The sequence below is a fragment of the Geotrypetes seraphini genome, chromosome 1 (genome assembly GCF_902459505.1).
Source record: "Geotrypetes seraphini chromosome 1, aGeoSer1.1, whole genome shotgun sequence".
In the NCBI taxonomy this organism is placed as follows: Eukaryota; Metazoa; Chordata; class Amphibia; order Gymnophiona; family Dermophiidae; genus Geotrypetes; species Geotrypetes seraphini.
The window spans coordinates 453,217,003-453,244,847 of NC_047084.1; the positions used below are offsets into that span (position 1 = coordinate 453,217,003).

General features: G+C 47.8%; 1 protein-coding gene across 5 annotated transcripts in view; it reads left to right on the top strand.

The window, feature by feature from the left end:
* LOC117348929 (semaphorin-3F-like) overlaps positions 1-26,140 on the top strand; it is a 216,932-nt gene extending 190,792 nt beyond the window's left edge. For all 5 annotated transcript variants that reach the window (XM_033921591.1, XM_033921611.1, XM_033921621.1 and 2 more), the window contains exons 16-18: positions 4,987-5,054; positions 18,007-18,140; positions 19,756-26,140. In XM_033921591.1, coding sequence (XP_033777482.1) covers positions 4,987-5,054; positions 18,007-18,140; positions 19,756-20,139 — 586 coding nt within the window. In that variant the 3' untranslated portion in view covers positions 20,140-26,140. The remainder of the gene's footprint in view (positions 1-4,986; positions 5,055-18,006; positions 18,141-19,755) is intronic.
* Positions 26,141-27,845: the final 1,705 nt, after the last annotated feature.

Genomic DNA, 27,845 nt, shown 5'->3' on the forward strand with positions numbered 1-27,845 from the left:
CCCGGTGGAGTGCACCGAGGCATCGGACATGCCCTCGATGCTGTCCGTGCCCGTCTTCCAGGACCTGCTCCGGGCGATGATTTCGTCGGAGCTGTCCGCTGCGCTGGCCCATCTACAACCGGCCCCGACCTCGACCTCGCGTGCGCCGGACCAGCCTGAGCCTCGCGTCGAGCCCCCTCGGGGCAAAGTGCGCCAGCTTCACCGCATTCCATCCTCCTCGGATTCCTCGCCGAGGCGCCCGAGACGCTCTCCCTCCACGGACCGCCGCGGGGCAAAGCGTCACGCTAAAACGACCGAAACCTCAAACCGCCGTACCTCTAAGAAGGCCCGGAGTTCGCCCACACTACGAGGCCGTTCACCGACGCCCCGTACAGGACCGCTGAAGGTGACTGAGTTATCACTCTCCAACCCTCACATCCTCCTAACTCCCCCTCGGACCGGGGCTCCGAGCCGAGGTCCCAGGCTTTCGCCGAGGGAGTCCGGGTTGAGGTCACCGATTCGACATCGATCGGTACCTCGTACCCCGGCATCGTCTCCGAGGGGCTCCTCGAGACGACGTAGGTCCTCGACCCCGGAACACTGCCACAGTGTTTCCCCGGTCTCGGAGCGCAGGTCGGAGCATGAACCTCGATACTCGAGGGAAGCCTCCCCGTCCTTCTCCGCCCGACGGAGGTCTCGTTCACCGTCCCCACACGGGGCCCCGGGAACTTCCCGCCCCTCCTTCACTCGCTTTGTCCAGGACATGGGCCACGCTCTGGACTTAGACCTCCAGTCCGACTCAAGATACTCTAAAGAGTACCTGGCGGAGCTGGATTTGCCGTCACCGCCCAGAGAGTCCCTTCACTTATCGCCCAATCCGGTACTCCAACAGGCTTTCTTCAGGAATCTGGAGACCCCCTATATGGTAACAGCTGTCCCCTCCAAAATGGAGTCCAAGTACCGTACAGTACCATACCCCGGGTTTGAGCAACCACAGCTCTCCCACCAGTCGCTGTTGGTAGAATCTTCCCTGAAAAAGGCTCACCCCTCCCGGGTCTCAGCAGCGGTCCCCCCAGGTTGAGAGGGTCGGACCCTTGACAAGTTCGGCAGAAGACTGTACCAGAACTCTATGATGGCCTCTAGGGTACAAAGTTACACTTTCACCTTCACGTCCTACTTGAAACATCTCATTGGACTGTTGGGAGCCTTTGCGACCGACCTGCCGGCCTCACGCCAAGGAGCCTTTAACCTGCTCCTGGAGGTTTTCTCCAACCTACGCCTCCATTTATTTCATGCGGCCTATGATGGCTTCGAACTTTCATCCAGAGTGGCAGCCTTCGCTATCGCCATGCGCCGCCTAGCCTGGTTACGCCTCGTCGACATGGACCCCAACTTACAGGACCGGTTGGCTAACCTCCCCTGCGTGGGCAAAGAACTTTTTGATGACACTATCGAGGCAGCTACGAAACGCCTTTCGGAACACGAACACTCGTTTGCCTCCCTCGTTCGGCAAAAGCCGAAACCACCAGCGTCCAGGCCGTTCAGGGCCCCTCCACACCGCTACCCTCAAAAATCTACCCCTGCCTTCTCACGGCCCCCACCCCGATGCCCGCAAGCTCACCATCGGGCTCCGCCCAAGTCCCAGCCACCTGCGACCGCCAAACCATCCCAGTCCTTTTGACGGGATAAGCGGATGGGGGCTGGCCCCCTCCGCCACAGCCCCAGGCCTCCTTCCCATTGGGGGACGCCTCAGAGCCTTCTACCCGCACTGGGAACAAGTCACGTCGGACGAATGGGTCCTTGGCGTGATCTCATCAGGATACTCTCTCAACTTTCGGGAAAACCCTCCAGACAATCCTCCAAGGGTGTGCCCTCCCAACCGAACTCAGTAACCCCTCCTTCTCTCAGAAGCTCGAGAACTGCTTCGCCTACGGGCAGTGGAGGTGGTTCCCTCCGACCAACGGGGGAAAGGGTTCTACTCCCGTTACTTCCTGGTACCAAAGAAGAAGGGAGACCTGCGCCCAATTCTAGACTTGAGGCGACTCAACAAATTTCCGGTGCGGGAAAAGTTCCGGATGCTTTCCCTACCGATTCTCTACCCTCTCATCGACGAGGGAGATTGGCTCTGCTCCCTCGATCTGAAGGAAGCCTACACACATGTTCCAGTGCACCCCGCTCACCGCAAGTTCCTGCGCTTTCAGATGGGGGACCTACACCTACAATACCGAGTCCTCCCCTTTGGCCTGGCGTCGTCACCCCGAGTCTTCACAAAGTGCCTCGTGGTGGTCGCAGCTGCCTTACGCTCTCAGGGCCTCCAGGTATTCCCCTACCTGGACGACTGGCTGATCAAAGCCCCGTCCAGGGAGGGGGTTATCTCAGCGACCCGACAGACTATTATTTACCTTCAAGGTCTGGGGTTCGAGGTAAACTTCTTAAAATCCCAGCTGCGCCCCTCTCAGTCCTTACAGTTCATCGGGGCCGTGCTGGATACGGTTCGCCTCCGCTCCTTCCTCCCCCCTCCACGTCAAGAGGCGTTAGTAAGTCTGAGTCGAAGGATTTCGCTACTGACCTCCGTATCAGCTCGGCAGATGATGACTCTTCTAGGCCACATGGCCTCTACCGTCCACGTCATACCTTTCGCCCGCCTCCACCTGAGGACTCCCCAATTGACCCTGGCCTCCTAATGGCGTCAGGACCAGGACCCAATCGACCGTCCCGTGACAGTGACTCCTTCCTTCCAACGATCGCTCCTCTGGTGGGCCGACTCTTCAAATCTGTCCAAAGGTTTACTTTTTCTCGCCCCTCCACACAGCAAGGTACTCACCACGGATTCATCGGAGTACGCTTGGGGAGCTCACCTGGATGGCCTACGCACTCAGGGGATGTGGTCAACAGTGGACCGCCGCTGGCTGCCGCCCGCTGCCACATCAACGTGCTGGAGCTTCGGGCCATCTATCTCGCCGCTGTGGCTTTTCAACATCTGCTCCACGACCGGGTGGTTCTCGTCCGAACCGACAACCAGGTAGCAATGTACTACGTAAACAAGCAAGGGGGGACGGGGTCTAGGGCCCTCTGTCAGGAAGCCCTGCGTCTCTGGAAGTGGGCAATCTCCTACAACATCTTCCTTCGAGCGGTGTACATACAAGGAGAGCGGAACTGTCTGGCAGACAGACTCAGCCGCCTCCTCCAGCCACACGAGTGGTCGCTGCACGCCCAAACCTTACGACAGGTGTTCGAGAAGTGGGGGACTCCTCAGATAGATCTGTTCACCTCCCCCCTCAACCACAAACTCCCTCAATTCTGCTCCCGGATGTACTCCCCGGACCGCCTCGAGGCCGACGCCTTCCTCCTAGATTGGGAGGGAAGGTTTCCATACGCGTTTCCGCCTTTTCCTCTGATTCTGCGGATGCTGGTCCATCTCAAACCAGTGCGAGCCACTATGATCTTGATTGTTCCTCGGTGGCCACGCCAGCCTCTGCCTCTGTTTCCCTCTCTGCTATCGCAGAGCCAGGGTTCGCTGTTGCATCCAAATCTTCAGTCTCTTCATCTGAATGCTTGGTTTCTCTCCCCCTGACTTCTCTCCCTGTGTCGCAATCAGTCAAGGAAATACTGGAAGCCTCGAGGAAGGCCTCGACTAGAACCTGCTATTCCCAAAAGTGGACCAGATTCTCGTCCTGGTGCTCCTCACACGACCAGGACCCGGTGTCGGTCCCGGTCCCCTTGGTCCTGGAGTATTTGCTCCATCTTTCTCACTCCGGCCTGAAGTCCAACTCCATTCGGGTACATCTTAGTGCAATTGCTGCCTTCCATCAACCCCTGGAAGGAAAAGCCCTTTCACTCCATCCCTTAGTTTCTCGTTTCATGAAAGGTCTTTTGAATGTCCACCCTCCTCTCAAACCTCCCCTGGTGGTTTGGGACCTTAATGTGGTGCTGGCTCAACTCATGAAACCCCCATTTGAGCCGTTAGACAAATGCCATCTGAAATTCCTCACTTGGAAGGTGATCTTCCTACTCGCACTCACTTCCGCTTGGCGGGTTAGCGAGCTACAGGCTCTGGTGGCGGACCCACCTTTCACTGTATTCCATCACGACAAGGTGGTCCTCCGCACTAACCTTAAGTTCTTGCCTAAAGTAGTGTCTGATTTTCATCTCAACCAGTCCATCGTCTTGCCAGTATTTTTCCCCAAGCCCCACTCTCATCCCGGAGAGACGGCGCTGCACACGCTTGACTGTAAGAGAGCGTTGGCCTTCTACCTCCAACGCACTCAGTCTCATTGGACAGTCCCACAATTGTTTTTGTCCTTCGACTCTAATCGGCTGGGTCGCCCAGTTTCCAAGCGCACCTTGTCAAACTGGTTGGCTGCTTGCATTTCTTTTTGCTACGCTCAGGCTGGTCTCGCGCTGCATGGTCGAGTAACGGGACATAAAGTCCAAGCGATGGCAACCTCCGTAGCTTTCCTCCGTTCCACACCCATTGAGGAAATCTGCAAGGCTGCCACGTGGTCTTCGGTTCATACTTTCACCTCCCACTACTACCTGGATACATTGTCCAGGAGCGATGGCCGTTTTGGCCAATCGGTATTGCGTAATCTATTTGCTTAAATTGCCAACTTCCCTCCATCCCTTTTCAGTTAGCTTGGAGGTCACCCACATGTGAGAATATGCTGCCTGCTTGTCCTGGGATAAAGCACAGTTACTTACCGTAACAGGTGTTATCCAGGGACAGCAGGCATATATTCTCACAACCCTCCCACCTCCCCGAGGTTGGCTTCTTTGCTGGTTAAGTGAACTGGAGACCACGAGGGGGAGATGCGCCCTCTAGTGGAGCAGGAAGGCACGCATGCGTGGAGCAGCAGAGCAAACTTAAAATCTTCAATCAAGTTTGCTTGAAAAAGCTGTCCGCATCGCGGCTCCGTAGATGACGTCACCCACATGTGAGAATATATGCCTGCTGTCCCTGGATAACACCTGTTACGGTAAGTAACTGTGCTTCTTCTTCCATCCCAGGAGAAGCCGTCGGCAGGACATAAAACATGGAGATCCCTTGAGGCAATGCCGAGGGTACAATGCCAAAGGTAAGATCCGTCAGCAATAGACAGAAAGTGTAAGAGACAGAGAGATAACAACATATGAGTTGCCATACTGAGACAGACCAAAGGTCCATCAAGCCCAGTATCCTGTTTCCAACAGTGGCCAACCCAGGTCACAAGTACCCGATAAGATCCCAAAATATAAAACAGATTTTATGCTGCGTATCCTAGGAATAAACAGTGGATTTTCCCAAGTCCATCTTAATAATGGCTTATGGATTTTTGTTTTAGGAAGTTATTCAAACCTTTTTTAAACACTGCTAAGCTAACTGCTTTCACCACATTCTCCAGCAACAAATTTGAATGAAGAAATAGTTTCTCTGGTTTGTTTAATTTTTTAATTTTTTTAATTCTTTATTCATTTTTAAACTTTAATCAAGTGTACAAAATTCATAATAACAATATTAATTAGACCACTTGAACATCTTATCAGTATATTTTATACTGAAGGGCCCATTATTAAATGTAAGATCATAAGCCCTTCAGTAGAAACCCTTCCACCACCCGACACTAAGTGGTGTATAATTAATAGAAAAATGGCATTTAATCATGGCAAAAAGATGTTAATGGCTCCCATATTTTTATAAAATTTTTATAATTTCCATTCTGTACCGCCAGTGATCTTTCCATTTTATATAGGTGACACAAGGAATTCCACCAGAAATTAAAATTAAGTCTACTGTGATCTTTCCAGTTATTAGTAATATGTTGGATGGCAACTCCTGTCATGATCAATAAAAGTTTATTGTTACACGATGATATCTGACTCTTTTTTCTCATAGACATTCCAAATATCACAGTATCATAAGATAACGCTACATGATTTTCCAATAAACAATTTATTTGATCTGGTTTGTTTTAAATCTGATACTTAGCAGCTTCATTGCATGCTCTCTATTCCTGGTATTTTGGAAAAGAGTAAACAAGTGATTCACATCTACCAGTTCCACTCCACACAGTATTTTATAGATCTCTATCATATCTTCATATCTGAGCCGTCCCTTCTCCAGGCTGCCCTAGCCACTTTAGCCTTTCTTCATAGGAAAGTCGTTCCATCCCTTTTATCATTTTCGTCATCCTTCTCTGTACTCTTTCTAATTCCGCTATATCTTTTTTAAGATGAGGCAACCAGAATTTCACACAGAGGTGCAAGGGCATTATAACATTCTCATTTTTGTTTTCCATTCCTTTCCTGATAATTCCTAAAATTCTATTTGCTTTCTTAGCTGCCACTGCACACTGAACTGAGGGTCTCAATGTATAGTAGAATCTCAGTTATCCAGCACCCATGGGGATGGGTAGATGCTGGATAACTGTAGTTTCTGGTTGCTTGAGAGTTACTATAGAAATAGTTTTGTCTCCCTTCCCACCTCACTCTCTTCCTCTCTCTATATCATCCCCCCCACCTCCACCCCCTTGTAGGCTTAGCATCTGTTCCTCCCTTCTCACCCTTCTTTCTGGGTCACTTTTTCTCCCTCCCTTCTCTCCCCCCTCCCCCACTTATGGGTCCAGCATCCATCCATCTCCTCTCCCCTGCCCTTCACCCTTCAAGTCCAACATTCATGCCCCTTCCTCCCCTCACACACACTTCTAATCCACTTCCACCCCCGGGTCTGCCCTCCCTCCCTCCCTCTGTATGGGTCTGACCTCCTGGACCTCCCTCACTTACCTGAAGCAGCAGCCACAAGCAGCCTGTTTATAGTGTGCCTCTGCTGACCGGCTGCCACTGCTGCTGCTTCAGGGAGGATGGGGGAGGAGGGGTTGATGGGTCAGGACTGCTACCACTGCTTCTTCAGAAGTTGGAGGGAGGACAATTTTTTTTGCCGGTTGGGCGACAGTGCCAGTTGCTTGAGTACCAGTTAACCAGGATTCTGCTTTATTCTCAGCGATGACGCCTACTGTAGGTCCTTTTCAAGGGCAGTGGCACCAAATTGGAACCCTGCATCACTGACCAAAACTGGATTAGCCTTTATCTTATGACATGGAACTAGGTAGCAGCTGCATCTCTACCAGCTACTCTACTTTATTCCCTCTTGCTCCTTTTTCGAAAATCAAACTTAAATTTATAGAATTTTTATTAGCATCATGAGCCTGATTCTATAAATGGTGCCCAGCCGAATTGCACATGTAACTCCAAATTGTTAATTGAAGTCAATTGGTGTTTTAATTGAAAATGCTATTATCCCAGGACAAGCAGGCAGCCTATTCTCACATATGGGTGACATCATCAGCGGAGCCTGGATGCAGAAGCTCGCAAGCAGACTTGCTTGAAGAAACTCGAAGTTTCGAGTCGACCGCACCACGCATGCGCAAGTGCCTTCCCGCCCAGCGCAGGGCACGTCTCCTCAGTTCTCAGTTTTCCGCGGAGCCAACAAGTCTGTCTTTGACTCTCTGCGTTTAGCTTCGTTACTTCGTGCCTTTTGTGAACCATGGTTTGTATTTTTTTCTTCATGAATCGCTGTTCTTTCTTTATTTCTTTTATTTCTAGTTGTTGTTTTTTTTAATAAAATTTTGATCTTCCGTCCGTTTGCCGGGGCAGGCCGCTCGGCCGTAGCCCAAGGGCTTCGATTTTGCGGCGGCTATTTTTCCTTCTATGTCCCGGCCTGCAACGGGCTTCAAGAAGTGTAGCCAGTGCCAGCGTACGATTTCCTTTACGGACCCACACCGTCAGTGTCTCAAGTGCCTTAGGCCGCAGCATCACCCAAAGTCATGCAAGCGCTGTGCTACTCTTCAACCTCGAGCCCTTAAACGTCGTCACCTTTTGGTGGAGAAGCTGTTCGGGATGGATTCTTTCTCAGATCCCTCGACATCAAAGGTGCCCTCGACCTCACTTTCGGCCGAGACTCCTCTTGCTTCAACTGCTTCCACCTTGAGCCTCATCAGACCTTCGTCATTTGCAGCGGCTCTCTCTTCGACGACACCTGTTATATCTTCCCCTGTTTCCTCAGGTCAGATAGCTCAGCAGAAGGTTCCAGCGGTGGTGCTTAAAGTGGCCAAAACTTCCAAGTTGAAGCACATCTACACTGCCTCGGTGGAGCCTCCAGCCAAAGCAGGTGGTCCGGTTTCAGACGCGGATCCATCCTTGCCAGTTTCTTTCCAGACCATGTTGGAGAAGCAATTCATTCAGTTCCTTACTAATATGGGACCGAAGCTTCTTCTTCTCATCCAGCCTGGGCATTCAGCAGACTCCCGCGAGGTCGAGCCACTTCCTTTGCCTCAGTCTGAACTTACACATTCTTTGCAGGGAGCAGAGTCTCTGAGAGTGTCTGGTCTGGTATCCAGTCCTGAAGGATGATGGTCTAGTAATGGCCACCACCTATAAATCCACTCAAATAGTATCTTTCTTCAGACCCTCAGAAATGCCACCATCCACTCCAATAGTCTTCATAGTGGTTGGATTTAAACATTGATTCCTCACCAGGTCATTTATATTTATGAATATTTTAAATAGAAATGTGTTCTCAATTCACTTGATATGTGTTTTAAATGTAAAGCAAATACTTAGCTAAAGTGGTCCATTCAAAGGAATCAATCGCCAACATGTTTCACCCTGAACGGGTTTCATCAGGGCACAAATCCCTCTATCCACAATTGGTTTCCCACAGCACGACCACTCCTAATTTTAAAAAATTACCTCTCATTAAAATAATACTTTGTAAACTTCCTGGGTATAAAACTGGTCTGGTATCCAAGCACGCGAAGCAAGGAGCAGAATCTTTGCAAGTGCCTCGGCAGGAATCCTCACACTCTATACAAGGAGCAGAGTCTTTGGGAGTGCATCGAGGTTCCTCCATCAAGCCTCTGGAGCTTTGCTCTACAGCCTCCAGTCTTATCCATTCTTTGGTGTCATCGGCTGCTTTGGTCTCAGAGGCGAAGTCTCCTCAATCTTCGAGACCTGCTTCCAAGCATCGTTCTCATCGACGATCGAGGCTTTCATCGAGGCATACTTCCAGGCATAGTTCTTCTTCTAAAGAATGTCCCTCTTCAACTAAGCCTCGCTCTACTCCTACTTCGACTAGACCGCCGACTCCTCGCTCGAGGTCTCCACTTCCGAACCTCGAGGATGCAGCGGTTTCGATTGCTTCGTCCAAGTCTCCATATTCTTTTGATGCCTTTTTTCCTGCCGAAGCTTCATCTTCGATCCAGGCTGCCTCAACGTCCTCGAGTCCTTCTTGAGGCAAAGCATTGGCGGATCAGCTGTCTTTCTCATCTTTTCTTCGTCAGATGGTTGTTGACTTGGATCTTCAATTAGATGCTGGTTCCAAATACTCTAAGGAGTACCTCGAAGTCATGCATTTCCCTCAACCTCCGGCAGAGTCTCTTAAGCTTCCTCTTCACAAGCTTTTGTCTAAGACTTTTGGTCGATGCCTGGAGACCCCTTATACCATACCGGCTCTTCCAGGCAAATTGGACTCTAGGTATAAAACTGTACATCGCAAAGGGTTTGACAACTCACAGTTATCTCATCAGTCCCTGCTAGTCGAGTCCTCCTTGAAGAGGTCCCATCCTTCCAAGGTTTATGCCACCGTTCCTCCTGGAAGGGAAGGGAAAACTATGGACAAATTCAGACGTCGCATCTATCAAAATGCCATAATGAAGAAGGATATAACACTACTAGAGAGGGTGCAGAGGAGAGCGACAAAGCTAGTAAAAGGTATGGAGAACTTGAGCTACAAAGATCGCCTCAGAAAACTGGGACTATTCACCCTTGAGAAGAGAAGACTGAGAGGGGATCTGATAGAGACTTTTAAATTGCTAAAAGGATTGACATAATGGAGCAAGCTCACTCACCAGCAGGGGGAAAGGATGGTGAGCAAGAAACAGCGTTATTCACATTGGCAAATGTAACCCAGTCTCGGACCAGAGGTCATGGCCTGAAGCTGAGAGGGGACACGGCCAGGACAAACGTCAGAAAGTTCTGCTTCACACAGTGAGTGGTGAACGCCTAGAACTCTCTCCCGAAAGAGCTGGTGGAGGAAACCACCATTCTAGGATTTAAGGGAAAATTGGACGCACATCTTCTTGCAGAAGACATTGAGGGATACGAGTGCCCAGTGTATTCACCAGGGTGTGCCTGGCTGAGCCTCCGCGTGTGTGGATCGCCGGACTAGATGGACCCCAGGTCTGATCCGGTGCAGGCATTTCTTATGTTCTTATGTTCTAAAGTCCTCAATTATAATTTTCATTTTATTACTTATTTTGAGTTCCTCATTTCTTTATTACCAAAATTCTTGACTTATTTGGATACTCAAAAGCACTTTGAATTTCAAGAAGTCCTTGCTTTTTTATCTCAACTCTGATTACATCTCCTACAGTCATCTTACGATGCCTTCGAGTTATCTGCCAGGGCAGCTGCTTGCTTTGTAGCTATGCGTCGCCTTGCCTGGCTTCGTACCATTGACATGGACCCTAATCTTCAGGATCGCTTAGGTAATATTCCTTGTACGGGCAATGACCTCTTTGATGAATCTATCGAGGCAGCCACCAAGAAATTGTCTGAACATGAAAAATCCTTTGTTTCTATTGTCAGACCTAAGCCAAAGCCAGCTCCTGCCAAACCTACAAGCCCTGCTCCTATCTATCAATGGTGTTTTGCTCCTTACAATCGCCCTCCTCTTAAAAAGCAGCAGCCTCAGAAGCAACAAAAACCTCAACCTTCTGCTGCACCTAAGGCTACTCAGCCTTTTTGACTGTTTAAAACAGAGCATAACCTCTACTGTTCTGATTCTGACTTCTTTTCCCCCTATAGAAGGTCATCTCCATCATTTTTACCACCGATGGATGACTATTACATCCGACTTCTGGGTGCTCACCATCATCAGGGAAGGATACTCTCTTCATTTCACTCAGGTTCCACCAGAGCTTCCTCCAAGAGAGTATCCTTCCAGTCCTTCCCAGACTGCCCTTCTTCTTCAGGAAGCTCAAGCTCTGCTTTGTCTCCATGCCATCGAACCAGTTCCTTTGGAGGAGCAGAACAGGGGATTTTACTCCCGTTACTTCCTTGTTCCGAAGAAGACGGGCGATCTGCAGCCCATTCTGGATCTCAGGGCTCTCAACAAATTTTTGGTCAAAGAAAAATTTTGAATGTTGTACCTGGCATCCCTTTATCCCCTTCTCGAGCAGAACGAATGGTTATGCTCTCTGGATCTCAAGGAGGCCTACACTCATATCCCCATTCATCTGGCCTCCCATCAATATCTCAGATTTCGGGTGGGGAATCTGCATTATCAATACAGAGTGCTGCCCTTCGGCCTGGCTTCATCTCCCAGAGTGTTCACCAAGTGCCTGGTAGTGGTAGCAGCAGCTCTACGGAACCATGATCTGCAGGTATTTCCCTACCTCGACAACTGGCTCATCAAAGATTCAACATCTCAAGGGGTTATTGTAGCGACCCAACAAACTACCTGGTTCCTACAAAGTTTGGGATTCGAAATCAGCTTTCCCAAATCCCAACTTCAGCCCTCACAGAATCTACATTTCATTGGAGCTGTTCTGGACACTGTCCAACTCAGAGCATTCCTCCCACAACAATGTCTGGAGGCTCTTCTTCAACTCTGTCATACAGTGTCTTCCCGGTCTTCCATCTCAGCGAGACACATGATGGTACTCCTAGGTCACATGGCCTCCACAGTACACGTGACTCCTTTTGCCAGACTTCACCTCAGAATTCCTCAGTGGACCCTGGCATCTCAATGGACGCAGGTTTGCGATCCACTTTCTCAACACATAACAGTCACTCCTTCATTGAAGCAGTCTCTCCGTTGGTGGATGCTCTCTTCCAATCTCACCAGAGGCTTGTTTTTTCAAACGCCCCTCCATCAGAAGGTCCTCACGACAGATTCCTCAACCTACACTTGGGGTGCTCATCTCGATGGTCTCCGTACTCAAGGCCACTGGACCAGTACGGATCGTCAGTGTCATATCTGTTGGAACTCAGAGCGATCCTCAAGGCTCTCAACGCTTTTCAACATCTTCACGACCAGGTAGTCCTCATTCGGACGGACAACCAAGTCGCCATGTATTATATCAACAAACAGGGAGGGACGGGATCTGCCTCCCTTTGTCAAGAAGCTCTGAAGGTTTGGGACTGGCAATCCGCCACAACACCTTCCTCAAAGCTGTCTACATCCAAGGGGCGAAGAATTGCTTGACGGACAACTTGAGTTGTCTTCTGCAATCTTACGAATGGACACTCCATTCCTCGTCTCTTCATCACATTTTTTCACATTGGGGAATACCTCAGATAGACCTCTTTGCAGATCCCCACAACTACAAACTGCCTCAGTTCTGCTCCAGGATATACTCTCCCCATCACCTCGAGGCAGATGCTTTTCTTCTGGAATGGACAAATCTCTTCCTATATGCATTCCCTCCATTCCCTCTCATTCTCAAGACTCTGGTCAAGTTGAAGAACGATCATGCCACCATGATTCTGATCGCTCCTCGGTGGCCGAGACAACCTTGGTACTCCCTTCTACTTCAACTCAGCAGCAGGGAGCCATACCTTCTACCAGAATCAGGGATCTACCAGGGAGCCATACCTTACACAGAGTCAGGGATCTCTGCTTCATCCCAACCTGCAGTCTCTACACCTGACAGCTTGGTACTTCTCAACATAGAAACATAGAAAGTGACGGCAGATAAGGGCCAAGGCCCATCAAGTCTGCCCACACAAATGTCCCTCCCCTACCTCCCTTTGTGAAGAGATCCCACCTTTCGATCCCATTTAGCTTTAAAATCAGGCACACTGCTGGCCTCAATTACCTGTATCGGAAGACTATTCCATCGATCTACCACCCTCTTGGTGAAGAAGTACTTCCTGGTGTCGCCATGCAATGTCCCTCCCCTGATTTTCCATGGATGCCCTCGTGTTGACATGGGTTCCTTGAAGAAGAAGATATCCTCCCCTACCTCGATACGGCGCGTGAGGTATTTGAATGTTTCGATCATGTCCCCTCTCTCCCTGCGTTCCTCTAGGGAGTAGAGCTGCAATTTATTCAGCCGTTCCTCATACGGGAGCTCCCTGAGCCCTGTTACCATCCGTGTGGCCATTCGCTGGACCGACTCAAGTCTCAGCACATCTTTGCGGTAATGTGGTCTCCAGAACTGCACACAATATTCCAGATGGGGTCTCACCATGGACCTATATAATGGCATTATGACTTCGGGCTTATGGCTAACGAAACTCCTGCGTATGCAACCCATGATTTGTCTGGCCTTAGATGAAGCTTTCTCCACCTGAGTTGCAGTCTTCATGTCCTCACTGATGATTACCCCTAAGTCACGTTCCGCTACAGTTCTCTCTAGGATCTCACCATTAAGACTGTAAGTCTTACATGGATTTTTGTTGCCAAGATGCATGACCTTGCATTTTTTGGCGTTGAAATTTAGTTGCCAGGTCCTGGACCAATTCTCCAGTAGGAGGAGGTTATGTGCCATACTATCGGTCTTGGATTTGATGTCAGGTCCTGTTGTGTTCTTGTCTACTATATTGCTTAATTTGGCGTCATCTGCGAATAACGTTAATTTACCCTGAAGCCCCTCAGCCAAGTGCCTTATGAAGATGTTGAATAAGATTGGGCCCAAGACTGAGCCTTGCGGTACTCCACTGATCACCTCTGTCATTTCTGAGGGGGAGCCATTCACCACCACCCTCTGAAGTCTACCTCCTAGCCAGTCCCCCACCCTTGTAGTCAAGGTATCACCCAAACCTATAGAGTTCATCTTGCTCAACAACCTGCGGTGTGGTACGCTATCGAATGCTTTGCTGAAATCTAAGTACATGACGTCCAGGGACTCCCCAATATCCAGCTTCCTCGTCACCCAGTCAAAGAAGCTGATCAGGTTGGATTGACAAGACCTCCCCTTTGTGAACCCATGTTGACGGGGATCTCGCAGATTCCCCTCGTTCAGGACCGTATCCAATTGGTGTTTGATTAGAGTTTCCATTAGTTTGCTCACTATTGATGTGAGACTCACTGGTCTGTAGTTTGTGGCTTCCGTCCTGCATCCTTTTTTATGTAGTGGAATGATATTAGCCGTTTTCCAGTCTAGCGGGACTCTTCCCTTGCTAAGGGAGAGATTGAAGAGTGTTGATAGTGGTTTCGCCAAGGTGTCTCTTAACTCCCTGAGTACTCTGGGGCGTATGTTGTCTGGCCCCATAGCTTTGTCAACCTTGAGTTTGGATAGTTCACTGTAGAAACTACTGGGCGTAAACTCGAAGTTGAAAAACGGGTCTATCGAGCTATCCCCTGTTGGTAGCAGAGGGCTGGATCCCGGCGCCTCACGGGTGAAGACTGAGCAAAAGTATTCATTTAATAGTTTAGCCTTCTTGGAGTCCGATTCTACATAGTTCCCATCTGGTTTCATAAGGCGTACTATCCCTCCTGTGTTCCTGTTCCTATCACTAATATACCTAAAGAATGCTTTATCGCCCTTTTTGATGGTCTTTGCTAGATTCTCCTCCATCTGCAATTTGGCCTCCCTGACTGCCGTTTTGACGGCTCTTGACTTGGCCAGATAGCCTTCCCTGGAGTCCTGCTTCCCTGAATGTTTGAAGGAGATGAATGCTCTTTTCTTCTCTTTTATGAGGTTGGAGATCTCCGTAGAGAACCACTGCGGTTTGTTATTTCTTCGTCGTTTACTTACTGATTTTATAAATCAGTTAGTTGCTTCTTGTATAGTAACTTTCAGTGTTGACCACATTTCCTCTACATTATCTGTCTCTGCTTGGTTTTGCAGCGACTAATGGATGAATTCCCCCATGTTCTCGAAGTTGGTGTCCTTGAAGCTGAGGACCTTGGTTAATGTGTTGGATTTGGTGAAACCTTTTCTGAGGTTAAACCATACCATATTGTGGTCACTGGACGCAAGCGTGTCTCCCACTGAGATCTCTGTGACACTTTCTCCGTTGGTAAGTATTAGGTCTAGAATCGCCTGTTCCCTAGTTGGCTCCAAAACCATTTGCTTAAGTCTTGCTCCCTTTATAGAGTTTAATAGCCTCCTGCTGCTGCTGCTAATCGCAGAGGAAATTGTGTTCCAATTCACATCAGGCATATTGAAGTCACCCAGCAATACTGTGTCCCCCCGCAAAGTGATATTCTCTATGTCCTCGATTAATTCCATATCACGGTCTTCCTGTTGTCTTGGAGGTCTGTATACTATGCCAAGGTACAGGCATTTGTCCTTTCCCCTGGCCAGGACAAATGCCTGTACCTTGGCATAGTATACAGACCTCCAAGACAACAGGAAGACCGTGATATGGAATTAATCTTCAGTTTTCTCAATCTGTAAGAGACGTTTTAGAGGCTTCTCAGAAGCCTACCACTAGACAATGCTATCACCAAAAATGGACTAGATTTTCTACATGGTGTTTTTCTCATGATAAGGAACCTCAGCATTCCTCCTTATCTTCTGTTTGGGATTACCTTGAGCACTTATCCACTTCTGGCCTCAAGTCTACATTGATCTGAGTTCATCTCAGTGCAATTGCGGCTTTCCATCAGCCTATTGAAGGGAAACCCCTCTCTGCTCATCCAGTGGTTTCCAGATTCATGAAAGGACTTTTCAATGTCAAACCTCCTCTCAAACTGCCTCCTGTGGTTTGGGACCTCAATGTTGTCCTTGCTCAACTGATGAAGCCTCCGTTTGAACCAATTGACAAGGCTCATCTGAAGTATCTCACTTGGAAAGTGGTGTTTCTCATTGCCCTCACTTCTGCTCGACGAGTCAGTGAGCTGCAAGCCTTAGTTGCTGATCCGCCTTTCATAGTGTTTCATCATGATAAGGTGGTCCTACGTACTCATCCAAAATTCCTCCCTAAAGTGGTATCGGAATTTCATCTCAATCAATCTATTGTTCTTCCAGTATTCTTTCCGAAGCCTCATTCTCATCCTGGAGAAGTAGCTCTTCACACTCTGGACTGTAAACGTGCTTTGGCCTTATTTGGAACACACCAAACCACACAGAACTGTTCCTCAACTTTTTGTTTCCTTTGATCCAAATAAGTTGGGACATCCTATATCTAAGCGTACCATCTCCAACTGGATGGCTGCTTGTATCTCATTCTGCTATGCCTAGGCTGGATTACCCCTACACAGTAGAGTCACAGCCCATAAAGTTAGAGCAATGGCAGCTTCAGTAGCTTTCCTCAGATCTACACCTATTGAGGAAATTTGTAGAGCTGCTACTTGGTCCTCGGTTCATACCTTCACTTCTCACTATTGTCTGGATACTTTCTCCAGACGGAATGGACAGTTTGGCCAAACAGTATTACAAAATTTATTCTCCTAAATTGCCAACATTCCCACCATCCCATTTTGGTTAGCTTAGAGGTCACCCACTAGTGAGAATACCTGCCTGCTTGTCCTGGGATAGAGCACAGTTACTTACCGTAACAGGTGTTATCCAGGGACAACAGGCAGCTATTCTCACAACCCACCTACCTCCCCTGGTTGGCTTCTCTGCTAGCTATCTGAACTGAAGAGACGCGCCCTGCATTGGGTGGGAAGGCACTCGCGCATGCGCAGTGCGGTCGACTCGAAACTTTGAGTTTCTTCAAGCAAGTCTGCTTGCGAGCTTCCGCATCCGGGCTCCGCTGATGACATCACCCATATGTGAGAATAGCTGCCTGCTGTCCCTGTATAACACCTGTTACGGTAAGTTAATTAAAAAACAATTTAACATTAACCCCCCCCCCTTTTTACAAAACCATAGCGCGGTTTTTAGCGCCAGCAACATCAGTAACAGCTCCGATGCTCATAGGAATCCTATGAGTGTCAGAGCTCTTACCACCACGGCAGGCGCTAAACATAGAAACATGATGGCAGATAAAGGCCAAATGGCCCATCCAGTCTGCCATCCACAGTAACCATTATCTCTTCTTCTCTCTAAAATCACGCTACGGTTTTGTAAAAAGGAGGGATAATTGAAGTTGCATGTCTATTGAGGTTATTGAACAAGTCGGACACATAATCTTTTTTAGTCCTTCTTATTTGAGTTTTTAATCAAATGCTGAGTTAAGGCACAGCAGTAGCTGGTGTTCAAAACGGTAATCATTCGCAGCACGCAGCCCCATAGGCAGGAGGGTGTGGGCTAGCCCTTCTGCCGATTTTGCAGTGCAAGGTACAGGGGTGATGGGGGAAGGATGTTCCCTGAAATTGGGTGGTATCAAATGATGTGGGGAGATGATGATTGATATCAGGGGTATCTGGTGATGGGAGAGGGGCTGTAATGTTGGGAGATGTGAGGGTGATGGAGGGGTTCGGGGGAGCGGTATAGGGCTCCAGTTGATCCAGGCATTGTAAACCGCCTTGTACTCTGATTTGATGGTATATCAAAATTTAATAAAACTTGAAATTTGAATTCCCTTCAACTGAGCTGACAGAAATCCCTGGAACCAGCTCAGCTGATGAGGATTTCTCTATCCCAATCAGACAAGGTATGTCTACAAAACTTGCTTTGGTGTGTTTTTCACATGGATGTTTTCATTTTTGAAAATGGCCCAAAAAGGTAGACATCCTAAGGACCAAAACCTATACCTAGGTCATTTTCAAAAATAAAAGCTTTGAAAATGGACATATTTCTCCTGGGTTTGTGGACATCCTGCTCAAAACGTCCAACCTTAGACTTATATGTCCTATCGAAAATGCCCCTCCACGTGTAAACTTAAAATCTTTTGGTGACCTTCAGAACTTTCTCGTATTCACATTGTGGCCCTTTACATGAGACATGTCGGCGACCACCGCCCTAAGTAATAAAATTAAAAGAATGACACAGTTTTTCTCTTTCTCACACTCTTGCTTTCTGTTTCTGCCTCCTTTCCTCTCTCTTCTGCTCTGTCCCTGCTACTCTTCCTCTGGTCTCCCTCTCACTCCCTGTCTTTTGCTCCTTACTTTGCTTTTTCTCCCCCTGTCTTGCACCTCATTTCTGGGAGCAGTGGAGAAGCACCTGCAGGAGACAGTACAGTATGGTGTGGAGGGTACCAGCGTGTTCTTGGAATGTCAGCCACGCTCACCTCAAGCTGCCGTGAAGTGGTTGATTCAGAGAGAGGGATCATCACACAGAAAAGTGGTAAGTCTTGAACATCTCCTTTCCATTTCTGTTCTTAAATCAGTCAAAGTACTGCCTGCCCCTGGCTTTTTCTCAGGACTATTTAGAACAGGGTTCTTCAACCTTTTGACACCTATGGACTGGTGGAAATAAAATAATTATTTTGTGGACCGGCACCGGTCCGCAGACCGGCAGTTGAAGAACACTGGGCTAAGTCGTGCCCATCTCCGCCCCCAAACCCCACCCCCATAATAGTACTAATTGTAACATCATTTTTTCCATTCATTTTTCATATATACACGCACACAGTATAATCGTATTAATAACACATAATGGTTAATCACAAAATTAAAATACACAAAGCACACTGTATGCTTTTCAACATTCATTCCTACCAGAAAACAGATAACCCCATGCAAATGTAGGACCAAAAACTAAAAGTACTAATATTTACAAACAAACCCTAAGATGCAAGACTCTGCAAGCAGTACAACCCCAGAGGAAAAGAAATGAATGCATTTCTTCCTGAACAGACAGCAGATGTAAAATCACTAAATAAAAAAAATAAAAGCATTTCCTCTACTGTTGTTGTCTTTCTCCCTCCATGTATCTTGCCTTCTGGCCTGCTCCCCAGTGTTAGCTTCAGGCACTGTGCATTTAACGCAGGGTCTTCGGGTCGGCTCCCTGAGTGCTGCATCGCACAAAGCTGTGGGAAGCGGCTCCTCGCGTGCGCCTCATCTGGAAGCCTTCCCTCTGACATTGCGACGTCAGAAGGCTTCCGGGTCAGGCGTAGGCCGCGAGTAGGAGCCTTTTCCCACAGCTTTGTGCACTGCAGCAGTCAGGAAGCCGGCCCGAAGATGCCGCATTGATCATACCGAGGACCGGCGGCTACAGAACAATCTCTTGTGTCCGATGGAGGTGCTGGCCCTGTGGATCGGCAGAAAATTTCTGCGGACCGGCACCGGTTGTCGGACTGGCGGTTGAAGAGCACTGGTTTAGAACATTGGAAAGAGAGCTGCAATGCACACTGCTTTTCCCCAGAGCAGGGATCGGCAACGTTTTTACAGCAAATTTATCCAAAATGTTTGACCCGAGATTTACAAAGAGTCGTGTGTAGCTTCTCTCCCCTCCAACCCCTTGCAGGTCTCTGCACCTCTCATCCCATTCTCCCTCCCCTGCCCTTCCCCCTAACCCATAGCCAAGGTTCTCTCCCCTCTTATGGCCTGCTCACTCCTGCTTCCTCGCAGCTACCTTCTAAAATAGCTGCTGTGACCTCTTGCAGCTGCTCGCGGCATTTCTTGTATTACCGTGAGCTGCCACCAGAGGTCACGGCAACCATTTTTAAAAGTCAGCCATGAAGAGGCAGGAGCGAGAGAGCCATGCTCCTGCCACAAAGACCCCCACTGGATCACCAGATATCTTGGTAGGCCTAGGGGGGGAATCATGGGATTGGGAAGGAGATTAAATGGTTGGGGCTTAAAGAGCCACAGCCACATGCAAGAAGAGCCGCTTGTGGCTCGTGAGCCACAGGTTGCTGACCCTCTGCTCTAGAGGCTGTGATTCTTGTCTCAGAAATCTGTGTGATTCCATGAGACACTCTGACTAATTTTCAATCATCAATATTTTGTTTTTGTAGATTGGACAAGAGAAGGCCTTGGTGAAAACTGGCCACGGAATACTGCTTAGGACAGTTTTGAAGAATGACACGGGTTTGTATCACTGTGTGGCCACAGAAAACCGGTTCAAGCATACAGTGGCCCGCATCCGTCTGCAGGTTCTGGACCGTGAGCAGGTGGACAGTGTCACCACAGATCCCGTCTCTTTAACTGAAGACCAGGTGAACAGACAAGGGTTGGCACGGGGGACACAGCCTTCTACCCAGGATATACTGCATACATTTGAACAGCCAGAAATTGAGGTCATCAACCAGTACTGTAGAAATTTCTGGCAACAACTGAGTCGACCCAAACGGACCAATGAGCATGCCTCTGCTCTGCAGGCATCTTCTGATGAAATCTAAAGTTAAAAATGTGCAATGATGCTGAGTAGCATGGATGGGCCTCCTAAGACTGCTGGTGCCGTAGAATTTTTCACCAGGTCTCTTGCTAAAATATTACACTCGGAGACTTGACCCCTAGGCTTTGTTCAGAAACCTGACATCAGGCCTTGCTTGGAGACCTTGCAGTGCATTTCATTCTGAGACACCATGGACTGCTCACTTTGACCCTTCACACTAGACCTCTCTCTGAGATTTTACACTTTCTTTCTACTCACCGAGACCAGGCCTCATGCAAACTACTCATTTGAGTTCATAGTTAGGCTCTCTGGCTTTGGTTGGGGTGCTGTTTATATATGAGTGTCTCTTAGGGTTACCCCTTTGGTTTCTGAGGTTGAGGTTAGAAAAATTTAAGGATCTTTAGACTGAGAAAATACTAAGGGGTGGGAGATTTTGAGGACCTAACATTATATTTGCCGTCCATATTGGGAGGTCTTTGAAATTCTGAGGTGTGTCCACGGGACTATGTAATGAAAGGCTCCTTGGAAGGAAGAGGCCAGGAAAATTTGGGGTTAGGGAAAGGGAGCGTGGTCACAAGTGAGACTGTGGGGAGAAGGGCTCTTTTTTGTAGTTTGAGGTTTGTGTTTGGTACCTGTCTGGAAATCCTAAGATGTGTGCAGGCTTGAAGCTAATGTTCCAGAGTGCCTTCTAAGCATCAGTGGAAGGAACTGGAAGAAAATGGTTGTATCTTGTCTTCCTGTCTATGTGAAAGAAGAGCTTAGAGTCTCATAGGAAGAGGAAAAAGAGCTTGGAGAAGGAGAATGGAAAGCAGAGAGGTGGGGAGTTGAGGGGAGAGACAGAGGGAGAAAACGAGGGTTGCAGAGAGGAGACTGGAGAGGGAGGGGCAGGTTTATAAAGAAGGTTCCGTTTACTGAATGCTGTATTATGATGTGTTTTTCTTCGATGCTGACAGCCGGGTATGGAAAAAGAGCAAATGGATATAACAGAGCACACACAGTTTTATAGGAGAAGAGGTAATCAGGTCAGGATCCTGCCCAGTTCAGACCATTCTGCTCCCTGTCGAAGTGCAGTGGACAGTCTGACACTTGTGGATCTCAGCAAGGGCAAGGTGACTCGAGTGCAGGAGCAGGGTCTCAGGGTTTTCCCATACAGGAGGCATCCCTTTCTCACCCTTCCCTGTCAGAAGTGCTTTGGTGGAAGTGCCACCATCGTGGATGATTATTTATTACAAGGTGTATATATATTATTTCAGCAGCAGCACTTTGATACTTAAAATTATTTAATCGGCTTCTTGATAATGGATTCATTGACAGCAACAGCTTCACCGCAGGTATTCTCAATCTTTTTGTCTTTGCTAGTCTTGGAGTCACAGGTGGTCAGGGACATTGAGAAGGTATTGGCACTTGTAAGAGAGTTTGGGCCTGGGGTCTGGGTCCTTCAGCCCCCTCTCCCTTGTGTGATGTGCCGGTGGTTTTTGATTGTGTCTTGGGGTTATATTTTAAACATCTGGGGCTATCGCAAAAGTGGATGATTTTGACCTATGGGACGATGTGGGGTTTTGGTTTGTTTTTTTTCAGGGGAAGGTGTTGTCTGTCTGTGTTCTTTTTCTCTCAAGCATCTCTACAGTTCTCCCAACATACACATACACCCCAAAAATTATGCCCAAGTGGCTGACCTGCCTGAAGGTACACGCTCTCTGTGTAGCTTGCTAGGCCGCCTTCCGATTCTCCCCAGACCTAAGCAAATCACTGCTACAGAGTGCCCAGGGGGACATGTTTTATTGTGATTGTTGGTTTTCTCTTTTTAGGTGGGAGTTACGAGTTTCTGCTGTATGTGGTAAATTTTCAAAAGATGCAGATGGACTCTTGTTCGCCCAGATGCTATTGTAGAACTAGGTTCTAATTCTATAGACAATGCTGAGGAACGTAGCACCTGGCGCGTCTCAATCTATAGCTAGGCGCCGTTTATAGAACTCTGCCTAGTGGCACCTAAATTGAACTTAGGCGCAGGTAGACATCAAAATCTTAAGTGATCCCTATTTATGCTACGGTTTTCTTGGCCTAAACACTGGCACCCAAGTTCAATTGAGGCGCCTACACACAAAACATGCCCAAGACCTGTCCATGAACCGCCCCTAACCATGCCCACTTTCTTGTAGGTGCCTGCCCAAAAGCAGTAGGCTCCTACCGAGTTAAGTGCCTACCACCCAATTAATTTAAATTTTGCCAATTAAGAGTCATAATTGCTTATTAATGGTGCCAATTACGCTAATTATAAAAAAAATTAACCTAGGCGCTTAGATCTGCTAGGTGCGCAGATCTAGGCGATTAATGTCAGGCACCGTTTATAGAATCTAGGCCATAGTGCCTAGTACGTGGTATTGAGGTGTCTAAATTGTGGCACCAAGTTATAGAATTACCGCCATACATAGGAGCTAGCTCTGTGGGTGCTTGAGCACCCCCAATATTGAATAAACTCTTTGACTGTGTCTAGGGAGAGGTTATTTCCATTGTGTTTAGCCCCCTCAATGATTTCGAAAAGCTGACCTCTGTACCGCCATAGACACGCAAAACAGCCTCCCTAAAAGTTCCCTCACAAAGTTACACCTGATCTGAAGTGGAGGTAACGTTTCTGCCTAAGTTTGAAGGGATACGTGCACATTGTATAACATACATGTGTTCTTTACAGTTCTTTCCCAGAATCCACTGCCAGGAATGCCCACATCTATACAGTATTAAAGTAGGCTGATGTTAGACCTAAAGATTCATACGCCTAATTCGAATTAACTTTAATTAATGAATTAGGATATCAAGCGCTCGCAGTTATGAGTTAACAGAACTAGTCTTAGCTCATAACTATATTGCGAGCTATCATCGGTCCTTACTTCTTTTTCATTCAACCGCATAGTACTTCACGGTACTGCGGTATATAAACTGTTATTATTATTATTATTATTAAAGTGTATGAAAATTTTTCTTTTTTCAATTACTTTTTCTTAAATTCATTTTTTATCCTTATTTCAATTTTATAATGTAGATATGATGATACTTAGTTCGGATGTATGTTTTCATACCCGGCCCTCTGACCACAGCAGCGACAGAAGATCTCCGTTTCCAGTAGGAGAGCTTCATCAGGACCAGAGTGGTTAAATTGATTAACACTATCCAGCTAGCCCCCTATGGGATATTATAATTTCAGCTTTGTCAAAAACTCATGAAAGAGTCATGAAAGAGTTTTTCCCGGAGCTTCTTTTAGGGCGTCTTACATCACTTCCGGACTTGATTTACCGGAAGGACCAGAGGCTCAGATCGGGAGCGCTTGAGATCCTAATTCATTAATTAAAGTTAATTCGAATTAGGTGTATGATTCTTTGGGTCTAACATCAGCCTACTTTTTGGAAGGGAATAGTGTGTTGCACAAGTTTTTTGAAGTCACATCTGTACAGTACCACATAAAGATATGCTATTTGCAGGCAGCCTGCACTTTTATGCCTGTGTACCTCTTGGCAAATTCATAAGCACCTATTTCTGCATACACCCCACTGTTCGACACACAAAGAAGCTTAGGAAATTATCCCATAGTGAGGAGTTTCCCAGGTACATTGGCATGCACTCTTGGATTTTCAGTAACCTAAAAGTACACAGTTTGTGTATGTGGAAAGAGATTGCCCCATGTAAAGGCCTTTTACGAATTTGCACGAGTCCAAACAAGCAATAAACAGATATCCAAGTGCATATAACAAATAAAAAGCACAATAGGTCTTAAGAATGGAACATAGGGCACTTTATTAAATATAACCTTGACCTTGACTTGACCTGTGTTTCAGCTAAAAGACTGCGTCAGGGGTTTGTTTGTTGTTAGACCCCTGATGCAGGCTTTTAGGCCATATGTATTAAAGTATGCATGTATAAGAACACACAGTGACAAGATGATGCATACTTACACATGCAGCACACGTAGGCACACCTAAGGACAGGGTATAGGTAGAGCAGAGGTAGAGTTCCAATACACATGTGTATTTTCTATAATACACAATACACGTTTGAATCAATTCTGTAAGCTGGGTCCTCAAGTTTACACCCGCATTGCATAAATGTTTAGAAGACTAGCATTTCCATGTGAATATGTGCGTATATGCATGTAAAAGCTAGAATGGTGCCTGCTATCCTGCAAATACATGCTTAATCACAAAAGGCTCACATTCAGACCGCAGGAGATTGCCGGTGATTTCCGCAGTCAGCAGAAATACCGGAAATTCAATGCTGGCGCCGTATCCAGCCACCAGCATTGAATTTCCGGTCTGTTTTTGGCCGGCTGAAACACAGTAGCTAGCCAACTAAGTCTCAATGACCAAAGACAGACCACTCTTTTAGGCGGTTGTCTTTGGCCAGCAAGCCGCTGTAAATTGGTGGTGACCGGCTATTTTGTGCAACATAGCTGGCCAGTCTGAAGACTGGGATATTCAGCATGAGATAGCCAGCTATCCCTTGCTGAATATCGGAGGATAGCCAGCTATGAGCTATTTGGACGGTCAGGAGCCGTTCCCAGCCAGCTAAATAGTACTCAATATGGGCCCATAGTGGGGGGATTGTACACAGGGGTGGAGCATAAGTGGAAAATAGATGGGGCTCCCGATTCCATGCATAACTTACAGAATACTTTAAGTTATTGTGCACACCTGCTGGCGTGAGCACAAGTGCTTAAATGTTAGGTGCATTAGTACCCCGTTATATTAGTATTCTGTAAAGGAAAGTAAGTTTAAGAGAAAGCAGGTAGCTCCTTTCCTATATTGAATAGGCTTTGCTGTGCTCCCAGTAGGCACCTACTTGGAGGCATCCAGTTAGAAGGTAATTGAAACTGGGATTCTTGATTTCAACTGAAATCAAACCAGCAACTGAAATTTGCAGTTTGGTTTCAGATGAAACTGCCCCCCCCCCCCTCCCCGGCTTTGGCATCTCTTGCAATCAGTCTCGGCATCTCCCATCTGCTCCCTCATGATCACTCTCAGCACCTGTGCCCACCACCACCATCACTACCATCACCTAAAGGTCCTCCCTGGATGTACCTTTAAATCTCCTGGCGGTCTAGTGACTCTTCAGGGCAAGAGCAATCTCCATTTGTTCTTGCTTCTGCTAGTTCCGCAACCAAAATGGCTGCCAAGCCTGCCAGGTCCGACAGCCATTTTGGTTGCAGAATCGGTTGTTATTCAAACTATGTATGCGGGTACTTTGCATTCAAAATTGGCTGGGACTGGCACGTTCTTTTCCCCTTTTGAAAATTTACCTTTACATGTGTGTGTTTGAGGGGGGCAGCCTTTATATGCCTCGGTGTGTGTATCTTGGGAAGGGGGTGGTGTGTATGTTTGAGGTTTCTTTCCATGTACAGCAAAAAGACTTTTATAATTCCAGGTTTGGGTTTTTAGGAGGGAGAACTATTGTCCAAAACAAGATCAGCAGAGTGTCACAGAGGAAATACACTTTTGGGGGTTAACACATACTGAAACAGACTGACATTCCTAGATATGCAAGCACACTCCGACAATGCTCACATATAGTGTTATCTTGTCACAAAAGCACAGCCCTCCCCTCCCCCCCTTTTTAAGGCATCCAGTATACCTGGCATGCCTGCAAGCACAAATACCCACTTCCTTGAGGATTACCAACACGCATTAACAGACATGCATCCCTGAAGGGGCTAACAGCACCTAATCAAAATGCCTGCAGACACACAGACATGCACATAACCACATGTGCAGATGCACAGATGAGCACATACCTGGGTATACACTCCTCAATGCTGTCTACACTGGAAAAATTCCTTGATGAAATGTTTTCTATTTTTTTAATGCTAGTTTTTCTAACTTGGCTGATTTTTTACACGTGGTTTATTTTGTTTGGATTTTTTTTCCTCCCACTTTTAACTTAACAAAGCTGTTTTATTGTAATAACCCATCCCGCTGTGGAATTTAAACAGTATATAACATAAATAAAAGACCTTTTTCTAGCATGTGCCTCTGCTGTTGGGGAGGGGTGGGGGGCATCATTGGCATTGCAGTTACGTCACTGGAGGCTCGACTGAAGCTGCCCTGTGCTTTTGCCAGCACCCAGCCTCTAGTAATTTGTTTATTAACTAATCTTCAAGGACAACAAATCTAGAGGGACAGAGGAGAGGACAGCCCTAGCACTGCCTCTCCTCTTTTCTGCTCCGACTTCTGAATTGTTTTTAAGCTGTCTTGCATCTTGTGTTAGAACTATCCTATGCTGATCATGTCTTTCTCAATTTAACAGATTCACCCACAGTCTACCTAGCAGCCTAATTGTATATGAACTGAGAGACAACCCAGAGAGTACTCATGAACTGGCAAATCAGTAGAAGCCACTGCTCTGTGACTAAAGCACACCTGTGTGACAGGATACAGCTGTGCAACAGTGAGGCCCAGATGCACAAAAGATTTTCACCAGTCTTACTTGCAAGCAGTGGTGTAGCGAGGGCAGGAGGCCCAGAGCAGAGGCATCCCCCGCGTCCTCTCCACCCCCTCCCCCACTCCTTCCGTGCCAACCTCTCTGTTCCTTCTGTGCCCCCACGCCATACATGCGCCCTCCCCACTCCCTTTTTAAATCTTCATCAGCGCAAGCAGCTTCTCCAGCCTGCTGCTCATACTGGCTTTCCCTCTGACATCACTTCCTGGCCCCGTAACCAGGAAGTAATTTCAGAGGGAGCCAGGCTAGCGCGAACAGCAGACTAGAATAGTTGCGCTGGTCAAGACTTAAGGCTCCTTTTACGAAGGTGCACTAGCGTTTTTAGCGCACACACTGGATTAGCGCGCACTAGCCAAAAATACTGCCTGCTCAAGAGGATATGGCAGCTAGCGTGCATGGAATTTTAGCGCACGCTATTCTGTGTAAAAGGAGCCCTTAGAGTTACAGGGAGGGGGGGAAGGACGGGCACAAGCGTGGGGAGGGTGGAGAGGTGATGGCGTCCCCACCAAGATGGTGCCCGGGATGGTCCTCCCCCGCCTCCCCTTTACTGTGCCACTGCGTGCAAGGAAATTCTTAAGCCAATTGTAGCGGCCACTGAGAATCCTATGCTAATACATTATAAGGAGCTCATTAGTATTCTGAGCACTCCATGTAACGCACAGCAAGGAAACACATTGTTTCCTGTGCAGACTTTACCAGCAGGGTCTGAGCTGTCGTAGTCTTACTTTCCTGTCAGTGCCTGAACACTGATTGACTCAGGCACTGACAGGAAAGTAAGGCTATGACAGCCGACCCTGCCGGTAAAGGCCCTGACAACCATTAAAAAAAAAAAAAATCCCTTCCTTTCCCCGTACATGCCTCCCTAGCCCCCTCTCCTGAGACAAAAAAACACCTGGTGGTCTCGTAGATCCACCCCCATATAGCCGTTTGAGCCAGGATCCCATGTACCTCAAAGGATTGGCAAAAGGGATGCCCACTTCTTCCTGCCACCGAGGGCTTGGGCCCACTCCCCCTACAACCTTCCGACTCCCCGACTCAAAAATGACAGGCCTTCTCCTTCCTGGGGTGCACTAGGAGGGGACTGAGGCTTCTGATTGGTGTAGCCCGACTTTACTACAGGAAGAGGCAGTTGGAGTAGACCGCGAGTGATTTTCTTCACCCGCCGGCGCTCCAGCTGCCCTCCCCTGCCTTTTGACAGGCGAAAAAACGCATTTGCAGTTTTTCAAAATT